The following is a 19,005-nucleotide window of genomic DNA, read 5'->3' on the forward strand; positions in this document are numbered from 1 at the left end:
CATAGGATGCACACACATTTCCCCTTCATTTTTGGAGGGGGAAAAAGTGCGTCCTATAGGGTGAAAAATACGGTATCTGCAGGTTTCTTTGTGTTGCTTGAACAGATTCCATAATAATAATAATAATAATAATAATAATAATAATAATAATAATTTATTATTTATACCCCGCCCATCTGGCTGGGCCTCCCCTGCCACTCTGGGCGGCTTCCATAAAAACCAAACATACAGTAAAATATCACACGTTAAAAACTTCCCTGAACAGGGCTGCCTTAAGATGTCTTCTGAATGTCAGGTAGTTGTTTATCTCTTTGACATCTGCTGGAAGGGCGTTCCACAGGGTGACGCCACTACCGAGAAGGCCCTCTGCCTGGTTCCCTGTAGCTTTGCTTCTCGCAATGAGGGAACCGCCAGAAGGCCCTCGGCGTTGGACCTCAGCGTCCGGGCAGAATGATGGGGGTGGAGACGCTCCTTCAGGTATACTGGAACGAGGCCGTTTAGGGCTTTAAAGGTCAGCACCAACACTTTGAATTGTGCTCGGAAACATACTGGGAGCCAATGTAGGTCTTTCAAGACCGGTGTTATATGGTCTCGGCGGCCGCTCCCAGTCACCAGTCTAGCTGCCGCATTCTGGATTAGTTGTAGTTTCCGAGTCACCTTCAAAGGTAGCCCCACGTAGAGTGCATGGCAGTAATCCAAGCGGGAGATAACCAGAGCATGCACCACTCTGGCAAGACAGTCCGCAGGCAGATAGGGTCTCAGCCTACGTACCAGATGGAGCTGGTAAACAGCTGCCCTGGACACAGATTTGACCTGTGCCTCCATGGACAGCTGTGAGTCCAAAATGACTCCCAGGCTGCGCACCTGGTCCTTCAGGGACACAGTTACCCCATTCAGGACCAGGGAATCCTCCACACCTGCCCGCCTCCTGTCCCCCAGAATCAGTACTTCTGTCTTGTCAGGATTCAACCTCAATCTGTTAGCCGCCATCCATCCTCCAACCGCCTCCAGACACTCACACAGGACCTTCACTGCCCTCACTGGTTCTGATTTAAAAGAGAGGTAGAGCTGGGTATCATCCGCATACTGATGAACACCCAGCCCAAACCTCCTGATGATCTCTCCCAGCGGCTGCATGTAAATTCCATGAACAGATGCTTTTTAAACTAGCCTTGTGTCAGGGATTCTGGGGCTTGAACTGGCTGGCACCTTATGAACAGGCTGGGATCCAGTCTAGTGTGGTACTAAGGCTTCAGAGCTCACATCAGGAACAGAAGGGGTTCCTGTGGTTGAAAGAAAATACTAAACTTCTGGATTGACCATAGCCTGATTATACTTGCATACAGAACCAGATCTTTGTGTGCATTTGTTTGTTTATTTTCTGGAATAATATCCCTGCAATGCTCACACAAGAATATGGTGTAATCATTGCTGAAACATTCATTGTTCTCCATCTGTTCCAGTTATTTGTAGGACTAGAACGTCTTAATGCCATTCCACAAATTGTGTGGCAGCTCACCAGCGTTCACAATGAAGAATTTGCTCATGGCAAGGAGCTGCAGCCAACGTTGGCTTTCAAATTTGTGTACCTGTATGATACATGTCTTTCTAAACGTGGTTCTTTTGTACCATATATGCTTACAGTGTGAAGCAGGCCTCTGCACCAGACTTTAAGTGATGTAAATTGGTCTTGCAAAACACTTCCTAACAACAGGTCAGACCTTAATTCTTAGCACTCTCTTCCCACAAATTAAAATACATTTCAAATCTCTACTAAAGTTGCTCTTGAACATTGTAGTAGAAAGGTAGGATAGAAATGTGAAAAATAAAGTACTAAGTCAAAGAAATATGAGTCCTCAGGATGACACCACTTCAGTGCTGCACAGCTTTCCTTTTCACTTACCTTGTTTTCTTTCCTGTTTCTTTGATTTCCCTCCAAAGAAAGTGTTGCTTCTTTTACTGCATTTGATTCATGGACATTTCCTAGCTGCCTTCAATCCTGTTAAAAGGCAGGATATGTTAAACAACCAGAATTGAAGTTTCTTTTTACTTTGACTCCTGGTGAAGAGCTTTGTGAAAATGGGTCCAGTTATCTGTCAGCCATGACTGAGTTCAGCCATCTTTAAATTGTGTGGATTTCCAGTTTTATTTGCTGTTTGGCAGTATATCAAATTAAATAAGGTTTTTCATGCAGGCATTTTGTGACTAGCTGGTATAGTCATTTATAGTACAGTCCGTTAAAATACGTTACAATATACAACTGAATATTTGCATATTATTAACATTGATCTGATTTTGTAAATATTTCCATTAGTTGTTGTTTCTGGTGTTTTTAACCTTTCAGAGTCTATACCTTTTCATTTTTCTTTTGGTTGACCTGTATTCGCATACAAGTATCTGCTTGATGTTGCAATCGTGTGTGAGAACTACCCCAGAGTCACCTCCTGTTTTAGAAACTACGTATAGGAAATTAATTCAAATCTGTGGGTGTGTTTCTTTTTATCTCCCGGAGAATCCCAAGTGGAACACCATGAATATGATTGAAATAAAAATCAGTTGCATCCAGAGCTGAGGACTTCTCTGTATTAGTGACTACAATTGTAGGGCATTAGCAATGTTGGCTTCTTTACCAGCGCAAATTAGCATTGCTCTCAAGCCTCAAGGGAGCATCCCAGCCCAGCTGTGTCTTGTGCAACCATAGCAACACGGTACAGCTACGGTACAGCCTCCAGATGTACAATGTCACAAATGACATTCTTAGATCTCTCTGCATTGGAATTGTTGCATCTTCCACGTCTGTTCTTCAGCTAATGTGTTGACAGCTAAAACCATGAGGCTTGACAGAATCTTAGCCCACTGAGGTTTTCCTTTCCTGTCAGTGCCTTATTCTGCCAGGCTGCTTCTTTGCTTTGCAATCTCCAAATGTCCTCTTCTTATGTATTCTTATGCAGATGCCGCTCCTATGAAGATTGCTGTGGTTCAAGATGCTGCATAAGGACTTTGTCTATCCAGCGACTATGGTATTTTTGGTAAGGCAGTGATAACTATTGATAAGTTTAGGGTTGCATCTTCTGATTGGATTCTCTAAGGCATGGGTAGGCAACCTAAGGCCCGGAGTAGGCAGATCTGGCCCAATCGCCTTCTAAATCCAGCCCACAGATGGTCTGGGAATCAGCGTGTTTTTACATGAGTAGAATGTGTCCTTTTATTTAAAATGCATCTCTGGGTTATTTGTGGGCAGAGGAATTCATTCTCCCCCCCCAAAAAAAAATATTGTTTGGCCCCCCACAAGGTTTGAGGGACAGTGGACCGGCCCCCAGCTGAAAAAGTTTGCTGACCCCTGCTCTAAGGCTATATCTACACTACAAATTTATATCAGTTTTAATTTGAATGTAACAATAATTGGGTTCCCCTTGAGAATCCTGGGAACTGAGGTTCAGGGCAAGTGTGGTGGGTCTCTCTGCTGGAGATCGTCAGCAATTACTTTTATCTATAAGCTGCCTTGTGTCCCTGTCAGGGGGAAAGCAAGGTATAGACTAACTAACTAACTAACTAACTAACTAATTAACTACTACTACCACTACTGCTAATAATAATAATAACACTTGATGAGGGAAAGTATCATAGAATGAATAGACTGATTTATTATTTGAACATATCATGCACAGGGATGTTTTTGCCAGTAGGGAAGGCAGTCACAGCTAGACAGGAAATAATTAATCTTTTCCTCCCCAGCTGGGGCTCCACACCACCCATTACCTAAAGTAGGTGATCTAAGGGTTCTTTCAGACCCATGTGATCTAGGGGTGTTTTTTATGTCAATGATCATCATCTCTCCACAGGTGTGACCCCCCCCAAAAAAAACACTCCCTATTCTTCAGGTAGCCTTGAAAAAAAGGCTTCTGTTGGCCACAAAATATATCTGGGCCCAATTCACGGTTCTCACATCAGTGTTTAAAGCCCTACATAGACTGCTTGCTTCCCTACAGACCCTATTGGGAGTCAAGCTTGGCAGAGAGGGACCTCTTTATAGTTCTGCCCCCCAAGAAGTTGTGGGAGGGCCTTCTCTGTGGTAGTCCCTAGGTGGTGGAAGACCCCTCCCCACAGAGATGCATCTATCAACTCCACTATACCATTTTCAGTGAATGCCAAAGATGCCCCTCTTTACCCTGACCTTTGACACATGAGAGGTATATTTTTTAGGACCCACCTTCTTTCTGTGATTGTAAGTTGATTTAGTTTGTTTTTAATGCTGTGTTTTCATTGCCACAATCTACCCTGAGACTTTAGGATGAGGGGTGGGTAAATAATAATAATAAGTAATAATAAAAAATAATAAAAAACAAAAAACTTGGATCTGCAATTAACTACTGAGTAAATGTTTAGGGTTTTTACAAATTGTGCAAACACTGGTTAAATTTGTTCCTTCTCTCCTTCCCCTTTGATCAGGTTCCTTCTGATGATGGGAGTTTTGTTCTGTTGTGGGGCGGGGTTTTTTATCCGAAGGCGGATGTATCCTCCACCGCTGGTTGATGAAACAACATACAACGTGTCGTATACCCGGCCACCTAACCCCTCTGCAGCAGGTCAGAAATTGCATCCTGCTACTAGTACTGCTATGTGAGACAATAATTATTGGCCACAGACTACTGTTGTGGTTGATCTGAGGATAATATAACCAGAAGCTTAGCATGCAAGCATTTATCTAGGCAGACCAGTGAGTAACTTATTCTATAGCCATTGCTGAATGCTGAAAACCAGGAAGTCGCCTGTATGTGTTTGGCCAAGTGATCACTTAAAACTGCATTATACTTTATAATTCTCTCCTGCTGGTTTTTCTCTTTCCCTGTGCCGGCTGCTTCCTGTGGCAGGAAATATGGAAGAGAACAGCAAGTACTGAACTGTTCCTATGTAACAATTAGAACGAATAGAAATTATTAAGTGGCCCCTTATTGCTGGATGACGTTAAATTTTGAAAATGATAGAAATGAATTGCATCAGGAGTAAAGATGCACAAGCTCCCCACCCCATCTTTGGCTTGAGTGATCCAGGGTGGGGGGTTTCAAGAATGCCCTCCAAGTATAGGACTGGGAAGGTGAATAGCAAGCTTAGTATTTGCACTGGGGCAGGGAGGGGGGAGCTCTGTGGGTTTACTGTGGGGGAATATCAAGGGGGTTAGAGAGTGGAGCAAGCAGGGGTCCACCCATTTGTGTGTGTGTGTACATATAATACATATGTATTATAGATAAAGAAAGAGATTTATTTGAAGTGTACAAGTTGGTGCCTTGAAAATCATCTGTGACTCCTTTCAAATATTGACAACACAGACCAATGCCCAGCATTACTCTTTTGTGTCTCCCACTTTTAGGAGCCCAGCAGCCAGGGATGGCATACTACACAGACCCAGAAGGAGCTATGATGAACCCCATGGCTATGACTTACCATGTCCAACCCAAGTCCCCACAAGTGAACCCAGTTTACCCTCCTCTCCCTTCTTACTGTAATACCCCACCACCACCATACGAGCAGGCGGTGAAATCCTCCACTTAACCTCTCTTCTCTGCAGTGAACAGTGACTTGGGCAGAAGAGAGCAGGCTTGGGAGCAGCAGAAGACTTGCTAGTGCTCTGTTGACCTTTGCTCTCCTCCTAGTTAGCACTGTTTGGACACTGATGGATGTGCAGCCCCAGGGGTATTTCTTTTCTGATGTCTTCAAAGCAAAAATGGAAGTTTTTATAGTGCTTTTTATTGGAAGCCTATATTTAAATCCCATACACTTTAAAAAAATGGTCTTTGTGATTTTAAGACATGTATTAACATATTGATGCAGCACAGTATGGTAATAAGCACAAAACAATGTATACCAGCCTAAAAACCTTGGAGTCACTTGTATTTTAAATATGGGAAACCAGGATCACAGGACAGGAGGTAATAGCAGAAGCAAGTGGTCTTTGTGAGATGAGTGGTGTTTGTTAATCAAGGAAGCGACTGGATCATGCCGACTCCAAGGAACTATGGTAAGATAAAGTGTGGGAAATGGTTCCAGGACGGGAAAAGATCCGTTGCCCTGCTTCACTTGAACAAACACTGGGTGGAACAGGATTATAGCAGCTCTGCCTGTGGCCCAACCCTAGCATCTTAAATCTGGCTCCCTTTATTTTTTGCTGACAGTTGTTTTTGGGAGGAAAGGAGTGTCTTTCTGCCAAGAACTAAAATTGTGATGTACTGTTGATGGTGTGAATATCATAGCAATTGTGTGGAAGGTAAAAAGGTTCAGCGCCAACAATGATAAGCAGAGGTCTAGCAACAAAAAAACCGATTGCCTAGAAAATATTTATTCTCTAAAGAGACTTCATAAAATAAAATGGGTAGTCTTTGAATCAGAGTTTTCCTATTGACTTTGGGCCCCTTTGCATGACATTATTTAGGCGTACACTGAAGATATTCATTGTATGCATCTGAAAATGTGTGACAGATGTGAAGGGCACAAATACACTCAGCAGAGCTCCAGGATTGGTTGCAGTAGCCTGCTGAGTATACACTTGGTGTTTTTGCCTTTTTTTGTGTGATGTGTCAGATGACCCATGGGTAATAGTTGGACGTTTAGTATTCTTTCTCCGCATTCCTCTGGGGCCTGAGTCTTTCATTTTTAACATGGTAAAGTTGCTTCAAGGTGACCTTTACTCATTGTTTTTGACGTGGTGACTGATTTATTCAAAATGAACTTCATAGGAGATGTAAGAGTTACCAAATACTAGGGAATGATTGCAGTTTTCCAGGATATGATGAAGAAATGATGTAGAAATTAAGACCACTAGAAAACAACAGATTCATTCCATATCATGGTGTGCTTATTATTATTATTTAAAAAAGAATACTGGAATCTTCCATAGTTTCTGCTTGCGATAAATGTCCTTCATTTGTCTTCCATTGTTATGCCCTTCTGGGTTTGGATTACAAAGATTCCACCTGCACTTGCTTCTCAGCCTCTTGGTATGTTGTAATTGCAGAGCAGATGAGACCTTGCTTAGGGTGGCCAGGTTGCAGATTTCCCCATTGCTTTGTTTCCGCTCCTGAACTGGGAGGCCAGGCAGTGACTGTTTCTCCCATATGCGTCACCCACTTTTGTTCACTCTCCTCCTTCACCTGCTGTATCAACCAGGCCCCTCAGGCGACACACCAAAGTATTGGGCGGAGACCCCAGGTGTAGGCACATGCCACAACAATGAACCCCAGTCTTCAGTTTAAGGGAAAGTGGGAATCAGTATGCAATTATGTCTAAGGGACTTGAGGGGTGGGCTTTTCTCTGTCTTAGAAAAATGTCTTACAGTTATTATTGAATGTGATCATAGAATCATAGAGTTGGAAGGTTCTACAAGGGTCATCTAGTCCTACCTCCTGCAATGCAGGAACTTTTTGCCCAACATGGGACTCAAATCCACAACCCTGAGATTAAGAGTCTCATACGCTTCTGACTGAGCTATAATGGGCAATATTACGAAAGCAATATTTGAAACAAACTTTGGTTTAATATACTCAGAACCTTGAATGAGTTCTAGTGTTGTGCAGTAATCAAACAAATACATTTTGAAGATTTAAATTTTGAATTGTCTCACTGGCAATTTCATTTCCCAGAAGGCGGAAGAAGCAACAAGGGGGTCATCTATTTTGGACCTGGTCCTCACCAACAGGGAGGAACTGATCAACAAAGTGGAAGCACTTGGAAACTTGGAAGGAAGTGATTATGTCCCCCTGTGTTTCATGATACAAAGGCAAGGGAAAACTGGGTGTAGTTGGACACACACTCTGGACTTTAAGAAGGCCAATTTCGAAAAGCTGAAGGAGCTCCTGGGTTTGATCACATGGTCAGAAATGCTCAAAGAGAAAGGAGTCCAAGCGGGATAGGAATTCTTGTCATCCTAAAAAAAAGTGACAAGTGGGGTGCTGCAGGGTTCTGTCCTGGGCCCATTGTTCAATGTCTTGGATGACTTGGATGAAGGAACTGAGGGGATGCTCATCAAATTTCCAGATGACACCAAATTAGGAGGGGTAGCTAATGCCACAGAAGACAGAATTGGGATTCTGAATAACCTTAACAGCTTGGAGAACGGGACCCAAACTAACAAAATGAATTTCAATAGGTTCTGCACTTAGGCAGGAAGTACCAGATGCACAGATATAAGATAGGGACACCTGGCTTACTAGCAGTTCATGTGTAAAGGATCTAGGTGGACCACAAGCTTAACATGAGTGTGATGCAGCAGCAGCAGCCACCCCCCCCCCCAACTAGTGCTATTTTCAGATGCATCAACAGAAATGTAGTGTCTAGATCAAGAGAAGTAATGGTACCACTCTATTCTTCTTGGTCAGGTCACACCTGAAATACTGTCTCCAGTTCTGGGCACCACAATTTAAGGAGGATGTTGACAAGCTGGAAGGTGTGCAGAGAAGGGCAGCCAAGATGATTAAGGGTCTGGAAACCAAGCCTTATGAGGAATGGTTGAAGGAGCTGGGTATGTGTAGCCTGGAAAAGAGAAGGCTGAGAGGAGATATGATAGCCATCTTCATATGTCTTAAGGGCTGTCACGTGGACGATGGAGCAAGCTTGTTTTCTCCTGCTCTGGAGGGTAGGACTCAAACCAATGGCCTCAAGTTACTAGAAATAAGATTCTGACAGTAAGAGCTGTTTGACTGTGGGATGGGCTCCTCAGGAGGTTGTGACTCTCCTTCCCTGGAGGTTTTTAAGCAGAGGTTGGATGGCCATCTGACATGGATGCTTCAGTTGAGATTCCTGCATTACAGGGGGTTGACTAGATGACCCTTTGGATCCATTCCAACTCTCTGGTTCTATGAAATTAAAGACTGTTAACAGATTAGATTCTTAGATGTATACCTAGGCTATTTAAGTGTGTACCTACAAATCTAGAAAGTGTGTGTACTGAACGTGTCATTGCAGACACTTCTACAGGAGCATTCACAAAAAAGGCAGAATTGTCTGACACATGTAATGTGAAATGGCCCTAAGGCTGTAATCTTAAAGACATAAACTAGGATATGGAGAGGGGTTATTGCTTAGTTTTTGTATCTGTTTTTATTATGTATTTTGTGTTCTCATTTTTATGTTCTGAACCGCCCTGTGATCTTTGGTTGAACAGCGGTATACAAATTTAATAAATAATAATAATAAATAACGTGAACTTTGGGTGATTTGCATCAAGGTAAATTTGTTTAGGTGTGTGCAGTAAATACTAAATTCTAGATGAAATCAGCTTTCAGTGCTACTCAGACTGAACTGGAGTAATGTGTAAGCTTCACCTTTCATTTGCACATGTGGCCCATGCAGATCACTTGAACACACAATACACAGCTTCTCAGATCGAACCTTTAATTGAAAATTGAAAATTGAAAATGGCTGCTTTATATTACTCCAAACATGTCTTCGATGGATCTAGTAACAGTGCCAATTTCTAAATAAAAGAAAAAGAAAATATGCTGTAAGCATTAAACTAAGTATAGCCAATATTGTGCTCATCAGATGTTGTTCAACAACTCTTCTTTAAAAAAAAAAAGTGTCCCTACTCACAATGAAGTTGTTGCAGTGAGTGCCACACTTTTAACCAGTGCTTTTCTTCTAGAAAAAAGTGGTGCTGGCACTGCGCACCCTTGTGTACCCCCAGAAAAAAGCACTGACTCTCGTAATCCCTTCCCATAACAATTCAGTGTGTCTTGAGAACTGACAATTTGTTTTTTAACCTTGGATAGAACCCACTTTGACCATCACCTCTGATGTTGTACATTGAAATCCAACTTAACACAAAGTAAAAAAAAAAAATCTAAAATGTGGTTTTTCATGTTACTGATAGTGGATCATACTACCTCTTTGAATGAAGCCAGACTGCTGGTCTGGTGAAAGTGTTTGGTACTCAATTGCATAAAAATAAGTGAAGTTGTGATTAAATGTATGAGTCACTTGTTGACTACTTGCATGTTTCCCCCCAAATATTTTCAGTTTTTTTAAAAAACAAAAAGCATGGTATTTTTAAAAATGCCCTATAGGTTTGAATATTATACTTCATGTGAACACAAGTCGAAACTGAGCTGGTTCTAAATATCATGTGGATTGCTAGTCATAGGCTGGGCTATGTGGGTGCAAAAAACTTGCTCTTGTGCACAGCCTGCTAATATAAGCAGAGGAACAAGGGAGCAGGGCTGGATTTATGTATAGGCTAAGTAGGCTGGAGCCTAGGGCCTCTAAATCTAGGGACCCCCCCCCCAGCCCGCCTACTCCCCTCTCCCAAAATTGCAAACCCAAGATTTCATGGGAGGGCAGGACAACTTGGGCCCTGCAACTATAAGACTCAGGGCTAACCAGTGGTGCCCAACTTGGAATCTTAGAGATATAAATACAATCCTTCTAGATTGCCCCGGTGCGGGGACCCCCTTTGCACTGTTAATGGTTTCTGTTGGCAAAACGGCCAGGGGTCCCTTTACCTTTACTTAAGGTGTTAGGAACATGATGTGATAACCAGGGCAAGTTGATGAACTTGGGTAACCTCACAACTCCCCTCCCTCCTTGTGAGATGATGATGATGTATCAGTGATGTATCAATGATGGTTCTGGAAATGTATTCTGGGTAGGGAGGGAAGGTCTTCAAAGAGCTTGTAACCCATGTTCGGGGTTCTTACTCTGTGTGGAGACCTGTTGCGCCACAATAAAGAATGTGGTCTACTGACCGCTGTTTTTCTCCTGTATTTGGCTAGAACTTCCTTCTTCTGCAGGGACTTTCGCCCTGACAAGCTCGGCTGCTGAGTATCCTCACACCCCAAAATTTTCCATCTCAGAATCTAGAGCCAGCAGGCCCAGAGTCAACAACCAGCTGCACAGCCTTCCTCAGCTCAAGGGTCAGGTCAGTAGTGGTACGTGCTACATGTTAATCAGTGGGAGCATGTGAGTGGGAGGCCACATGGAGCAGATAAGACTACGTAAGCAAGCTCTCCCAAGTCTCTTCCATTCCTTCCCTCCTTGGCTTGAACAGAGCAAGGCAAACACATGTGACTGGCACTGGCCTCACCCCTCCCAGGCAGAGAAGTCTATCTTTCACACTTCGCAGAGCCCTATCGGTGCCTGCAGCATGCACTGCAGATTGCCCAGAGGCAGAAAGAGGCCTTGGGGATCAAGGAAGGGATCCTCAGAGGGATCCAGAACTACCTATAGATGGTAGGAGGCCAGGCTGCAGGTTGGTAACGACCTCATCCTGACTCTGATGTTAATGGGAAGGGGGAGACCAGGCTCCAAGCTAACAATCTTTTGCAGAAAATGGAAGAACTGGAATCTCTGTTTATGCTGCATTTTTGGACCCGTGTGCTAGGTCATTTTCACAAGGTCAGCAAAGCCTTTCAAAAATCAGACCTGAGTTCTTGTACAAGTTTGTACAGTTTACTTCTGGATTTTAGAAAAATTAGGAAAATTAGAGATGATTTTGATGAGCTTGCGAAACAAGCAAAAGCCACCTTGCCAAATGTCAACTACAAAACAAGGAGACAAAGAGTGAGGGAACGGCAAAGAAATGACAAGTACACCTGATGCCTAAGATGCTCTTTCTTCAAGAGGTAAGTTTAAGATAAAATCCTTTATCCATTATTAGATGCACTTGAAGCCAATTTGAAAGAAGTACTGTGCACAGTGATGTTGCAGAATTGTTTGCCATTCTTGCTAATTTGACAGCATCTAAGCAAGAAATTCAGCAGGGTGTTGAACAGTTAATGGAAGCATACCCAGAAGATATTGACCTGAAACCTGTTGATGAACTTTTGCACTTTCACCTGTACGTGACACAAAGCCATAGACCTACAGCAGTGCATTCTCTGTCTCACACAGAACTTTATCAAATTATATATAAGGACAAAATTCATATGGGCTTTCCTAATGTGGAAGCATTAGGAATCTTCCGGCTATTTCTTAGCCTTATGGCCACTAACTGCTCAGGAGAGAGGAGTTTTTCAAGACTCAAAAGAATTAAAAATGAATTAAGGGCCACAATGTCACATTGAAAGTGACAAAGTTAGACAAACAAATTTTGATGAAGTTTTGGATGATTTTGCTATGAGGAAGGCTAGGAAAAAAACATTTTAGCCTTCCTATATTTGATGGTTGTAGTTTACTTCTTAATATGTATTTTAAAACTGACTTTTTAATGACAACATAAAGTAGATTCTAAAAGTGCCACACTGTCAGGTAATCATGGTCATATTATTTACACTTCACAGGCAATATAATTTGTAAACTCAAGGTGTGTGTTTTTTAAGAATAACTTTATAACTTCATTTTCCTAGAAATTAATGCTTATTACACAAAAGGTTTACAAAGTTCAGGTATTGCAAAACTTTTTCAGTGTTAATTTTATGCATTTTTAAAAATCACCATGGTATTTAACAATAACATCTTATGTCCTTTAGAGGAGAATTTGAGAATTACATAATTTTAAATACCCGTCATCATCCTTGGCTTCACTGAATTTTGTTTATAACACTCTTCCATTTTCTTCTAGTCGTGACGGTGGGGGGTTGGGAGGGGCCTCACAAGTGGAGTAGCCTAGGGCCACTCTTCATCGAAATCCGGCCCTGGCTACAGCTGCAGCAAGAATGCTGATTGCTAAAAATTAGAAAGGGGATAGGACACCCATGAAGGAAGAATGGCAAATCAAATTGTGTGAATATTTGGAATTAGCAAAAATGACAGAAGTAATTAGAAATCAACCAAACCAAAAGTTTAAAAAGGAGTGGGCCTGTTTTAAAGAGTACCTGGAAGAACATTGTTCTCAAACAAAACCTTTAATGTGTTTTGACTAAAGTTTGCAAAGTAAATAACAGATAGATAGATAACATATATTATGCAAGAGAAGTGAAATAAGGAAACCAACACAGTTTAAAAGATAAGGAAGAAGTAAGAAGCCGCAATAAGGTGGAGGGACGTCACGTGTGAAGAAGTATTGATTTACTTTGGTTCACATTCGTGTATAAGTTAACATAATTTGAAGAACGAATGGAAAATGTATATAATTAATCAATGTAAAATCAATAAAGAATATTTAAAAAGAGAGAGAAAAATTGTAGCACTGTGAGGGGAAGAGGGTGTCTCCTAACGACTCCCAATAGAGCCAGCTCAAGCGTGAGGCAAGATGAAGCAGCTGCCTCAGGCGGCGGAAATTAAAGAGTTGAGAGTGGAAATGTTCTACCACCCAGTTTTGCCGCCAGGCAGGAAGGAAGCTTCAGAAAGTGGTTCTCCTCCATGAGAAGTGCTTTCTGAAGCTTTCTCATCCATCCTGGCAGGATATCAAGGCTTTGCGAGAGCTTCATGCCTTCTATCATGCTGTAGGCAGAGGGGGCGTTTTTGCCCTGGGCACCAAAATGTATTGGGCCACCCCTGACTGTCAGTTCCCTTAATAGACTGCAGCTCCCATAATTCTTTGGGGGAAGCCATGGCAGTTTAAAGTGCTATCATACTGCTTTAAATGTATGCTGTGGGCTATGACCACATGGAAAGAAGCCGCATGGAAACAGATCCTTAATGGTAGTGATTCTGAGCACAATGGTTTTGATGCTAACTAGATTCCCTGGATTCACAGGCAGAACCAAGATCCGGGGGGACCTGAGAGTCCTGATGGCAGAAAGGGGAGAGATTTATCACCTGTTCTCCATCCTACAGCACTTTAGGCCAACTCTCAAGTAGCCCAGGAGGAATCTATTATCCTCTGGACCAGATTTGAGGGGGAGCACAAGCAACTGTAGGTGGGTGGTGGAATCACTAATGATACCTCTTCTCTCCTGCTTGGCAGAAGCATCACTGCGGGAGCAGGTTGAGGGTCCCAGCTATTATCAGCTTTTTTAAAAAAATGAGTGACACTAGTAGGGCTGGGAATCAAAACATCAAAAGGAAACAAAGATCACAGCTAAGGATGAATTACTCAAGCTTTGTGCATCTATTTGGTGCAGTGTTCTAATATTTGGAGGCAATTTGGTTAATTACCAGGCTTCAACTGTACATATTGGAATACTGAAAAGGGTTGGGGAAGTCTCCAAAGAGGGTTTCTGAGCAGGCATTTGAATAGCTTCTGCACATGTTAATACCTTGGTAATTTATCAGTAAAATTAGTTTTGTTACATAATTTAAGATGTGACAGTACGTGGCAAAGGGACTGGATTTCATCCAAAGCTTGCCTTCTGAACAAATGTACTGCGTAAAATGGCTCTTTCTTGCCAAAAACATATATCATATGATGATCTAATAAACAAAGAAAAAATAAGCGCTGTTGTTTTGTTTGGGAATTCATAACGTTCTCTCAGCTGAAATAATTCTGGTTGGGTAGTTTCCAGCTGCTTGACATATTGCAGTTGTAGCTGCCTTCCACATTTTCTTAGTTAAAACAGGAACTAGTTAAGCCTAAATGAATAAACATGTCAGCCTTCTCATTAAAGTGGGCTTTCCTGGAGTTACAGAACATTTCCCGTATGATTTCTGCGTTGTTTGCAGCAAACACATAGGAACATAGCACGCTACCTTATACTGAGCCTGGGTCCTGCAGAAGAAAATAGATATAGATCACCCATGTGGTCATAATTAATCAAAGACTTGGCTGGATCATAGATCCAAAGAGTGGGACTAAACATGCTCTCCCATAAGAGAAAGAACCCCCAGCAGAGTTTTAAAGTCACAGTAGGCTACCAGAGCTTCTCCATTTCTACCCCTCTTAGCATTAAACAACCACACGTGTTAGTAAGTTTAAAATTATTTACTTACAAAATTCCAAAAGGCAGGTTCATCCACGGACGTTAGGGGGAGCAGGCCTTTTGTTAGAGGTAGGGGCAGAACCTCAGTTCGCTATGTATTTTTATTGATTTTATTGATTTGGGGGGCAGCTGTCCCTCCCTTGGTTAAGCCCATGGGCTCATGCATTTATCCATGCAGCAGCTAGTAAACAGGCAGAAATTTTGGGATACAAAAATATGGTGAAATAGCTCTAAACATATGGTCTGAGCTTGCAGTTCACATGGTGAAAAACAGAATGAACAAAGGGGGAAACTTGACTTCCTTCCAGGTGAGGGGCGTGACCTAACTGAGTCTAGGAACACAGCTCTGTGGTCTTTTCCCCCTTAATGCATTACCTATGTTTGCTAGTTATATTTGACTGCAATTTCCCACAAGTCCATCCAGCGAAGGGGTCAGCCCTTCACTTCATCAAATCTGGCCCTCTTTGAAAAAAGTTTGGACACCACTGCTTTAAGGAGTCTCAAAGCAACTAACAATCTCCTTTCCCTTCCTCCCCCACAGCAAACACTGTGAGGTGAGTGGGGCTGAGAGACTTCAGAGAAGTGTGACTGGCCCAAGGTCAGCCAGCAGCTGCAGGTGGAGGAGCGGGGAATCGAACCCGGTTCACCAGGTTACGAGTCCACCGCTCTTAACCACTACACTACACTGACTGGCCGTGGCTGTCCAAGTTTTCTGACAGGAGTCTCTTACTAGCCCTACCTAGGGGATTGAGTCCAAGATCTTCTGCATGCAAAGCAGGTGATCTGTCCCGAGCCACAGCCTCATCTCCCTGCATCAGGGCAAATGGTAGTGAGGGGGAAGATTTGCATTGGAAAAGAGGGGAAAGAGAAATGATTCAGCTCCCTCCTCCTCCCCCAGCGCCATGGACTCAGTCCAAATCTCTCCTCTTCCTCAGTGACTGCTTGAAAGAAGATAGGAAAGGGATCCAATCACAGACGGATCTCTAGCCTGGTTTACCTAGATATTGCCTGGTTTGGCTTTGAGAGGCAAGGAACACTATGACTTCTCTCCCAGGAAGAGAACAAGGATGCTGGAATGGAGAGGCCATTGGCTCTTCCTATGTTCTTATCATCTCTTCTCCTTAGCAATGAAAGCGTCTGCCAGAACAAAAATCACATTGGACAAGCGCAACCAAACAGCAGTTGGAATGCTGCTGGGCCCATGGCATTAGGGGTGAGGTCGGGGGGACGGTGCCTGCATTCTCCAAACCTGAGGCTTATGGAGCCATAGAGGTTCTCTTAAGGTTTATGGGCAGCTTGCATCAGGGCTTTCAGCTCAAGCACCTGCCAGAATGAACGTGGCACAAAGCGCTGTTATACACTGAAATAAAATTATATGAAGATGATGTACCGTTGGTATTTAACTCCCAGTAAGTTGGAGAATTTGTATAAATTGTATAAATAAAAATAATAAATAACAGTGATCTTGCTTCTGCTTCTCTTCAGTTATCCCTTTATGCTGCATCAGTAACTGTTTACAGCAGCAATAGTGAGGGAGTTAATTTTTCCATTGGAATGGGAGATTCTGACTGCAGAGAGGCAAGCACAGATGGTATCCGAATGCAACCTCCGCACATACCTAGCACTGGCATGATGTGGGGAGGGGGAGTGTACACAACTTTGTCTTTCACAGAACACTTCATTCTAAGGAGCAGAGGCGGATGAAGAACTCCAGGTTCTCTTCTGTCTCTGATTTTTGTTGGTGGGTAGCCAGCACAAATTGCTACTGGCTTTGAGGAGACGGGAAGCCTGTGCTCTGTGCTCAGATCCAACTCTTGGATAGACTCCCCAACACCTGGCATGGAAGACTCCACCTGAGTGTCCCTGTTTTCAAAAATCACCCACGTCCGTATCCTGGTAGGTGGGGGTAGACTCCCACGACATCCTTTGATTCACAGCTATTAAAAAACCAAGAAGGCTTTCTTTGAGCAGAAGCTTTCATTGACATCAATCTACATTTTCCTGCATAATGGGCTGTAAGGTTGCCACCTCTCTACAGACGGTAGAGAGGGGCTGTTCTGCTGCTCTCTCCCATTATGCGCAAGCAGCTGGGGTAGCTCAGCCAGCAAAGCATGAGACTCTTAATCTCAGGGTTTAATGGTCCAACAAGGTTGTGGCTGGAAACTTCCATGGTTTCATTATTTTCACTAAAAAATCATTTTGTCTGACATCCTGGGCCCTGTATGGTATTGCAGGCAGCTGACAACCTGCCTAATAACAAACAATGGTTTGGGGGCCAAAAATTATAAAATGCTGATGGAGGTGAAATCTTCGGCTGTGATGGGAAATATCTCGGAACAAAATATCTCGGAATACTGATAACACCAAAAAATATAAATCTCTACCATGATAACTACGTTAAGGCTTGGTCAGAAATTAAAAGAAATATGGAGATATGGAATAGACTGAAATTATCTTTTAGGGGACAGATATTGATAATTAAAATGAATATCTTCCCAAGAATGCTTTTTCTTTTTCAAAATATTCCAATCTTGGGGGGAACAGGCTGCTTAACAACCTGGCAGAAGGACATATCTAAATTCAGTTGGGAAGCTCGGAGACCTAGAATAAAGCACAAATTGCTAATTGACGTTAAAGAGAGGGGAGGATTTGGCCTTCCCAATCTGAAGCTTTACTGTGAGGCAGCCAGTCTTGTCTGGATAAGAGATTGGTGTCTACTTCAAAATACGAACTTGTTTGATCTGGAAGGGCATGACAACTGCTTCGGTTGGCATGCCTACCTCAATTATGACAAGACGAAGGCGTGTAAGGGATGTTGAATCATATTATTAGAAAAACGCTATACATGGTCTGGACAAAATATAAGGACTTGATTGAACCCAAAACACCATGGTGGATTTCCCCCTTGGAGGCCAACACAGTAAAGAAAAGAATATGCAGGAGGGCTGGCTCACGTCTAAGTCATTACTAATGGAGGAAGCAACCAATTAAAGTTAAAACAGTATGATGATATGAAAGAACATTTTTCAGGATAGCTACAGTATTTCCAACTAAATGAGACTTTCAGACAAGATAAAAAGAAGGGCTTTGCCAAAGAGCCCTCCAAATTGGAGATTTGTTAAATAATAAAATCAAGATACTTTCAAAAATGTACCAACTCCTCCTTGACTGGAAAGTCGAGGAGGAGGAGCTTAAATCAGTAATTATTAGGTGGGCCCAGGATGTTGGTCACTCTATTCCAATGAGCGATTGGGAAAACCTGTGGAAAACAAATATAATATCAAGGAAAATCTCATGAAGATGCAGTTTAGGTGGTATTTAACACCGTCAAAGCTATCTAAGATGTATAAAAATATTCTGAGTACACGCTGGCGGTGCGGAGAGTCGGAAGGTAATATGTATCACATGTGGTGGCTCTGTAAAAAAATTAAAGAATTCTAGAATATCATTTATGATGAATTTTAAAAAATGATGAAAGTATATTTCCCAAAGAAACCAGAGGCCTTCCTTCTTGGCATCTTAGATAACGAAATACCAAAAGGCCTAAAAGAAATCTTTTTGTATGCCACTGCGGCAGCAAGGACCCTGATTGCAATGAATTGGAAGCAGGACAGGGTTCCTTCTAAAACAGAGTGGTTAAATAAACTTCTAGAATATGTAGAGATGGCTCAGATGACAAACAGATTGAGAGGCAATGAAAATCAATGCTTTATTCAGAAATGTGACACGTTTAAAAAATATTTACAGAATTATAACCATGGTGTTGCAACTATGGCAGCGTTTGAATTATCTCTGTATCCGGAGCCCCGTTTGCATACCGAGGCGAATGTAACTGTCAGGGGCTCAAGAGCAGAAGCACAGGGAAGAAAGGAGATGGAGAGCGAAGGGGAAGAATCCGAGGGGAGCGTAGGAGAAGATGACAGTGGCCCGAGAGATTCCATGAGCCTCTCCAGCGAATCGGAAGATTCACAGAAGGGGGCGCCGGTGGCCAGGGCAAGGGGGTTCCCAAGGGGGACACTCCAGGAGCAAGGGGCCAGCGGGGACTCCCAGAGCAGCAGTTGGAAATCAGGACCAGCTTCCCCACCAGAGCATAGTGGGGGGGAAGAGTCCCAGGTATCGGGGCCAGCGTATCCCCCACCAGGGAGAGAAGATGAGTCAGGGGTGACCACGCCTCCATCGGAGAGTCAGGCAAAGGAGGGGAGGTCAAGTCCAGCGAGCC

General features: G+C 42.8%; 1 protein-coding gene across 1 annotated transcript in view; it reads left to right on the forward strand.

Annotated features, from left to right (window-relative positions):
* VOPP1 (VOPP1 WW domain binding protein) overlaps window positions 1-9,201 on the forward strand; it is a 48,817-nt gene extending 39,616 nt beyond the window's left edge. The window contains exons 3-5 of the mRNA XM_083706434.1: window positions 2,952-3,029; window positions 4,450-4,586; window positions 5,369-9,201. Coding sequence (XP_083562560.1) covers window positions 2,952-3,029; window positions 4,450-4,586; window positions 5,369-5,550 — 397 coding nt within the window. The 3' untranslated portion in view covers window positions 5,551-9,201. The remainder of the gene's footprint in view (window positions 1-2,951; window positions 3,030-4,449; window positions 4,587-5,368) is intronic.
* The last annotated feature ends 9,804 nt before the right edge of the window (window positions 9,202-19,005 follow it).

The sequence above is a fragment of the Podarcis gaigeae genome (genome assembly GCF_964106915.1).
Source record: "Podarcis gaigeae genome assembly, chromosome: 12".
NCBI classification, from domain to species: domain Eukaryota; kingdom Metazoa; phylum Chordata; class Lepidosauria; order Squamata; family Lacertidae; genus Podarcis; species Podarcis gaigeae.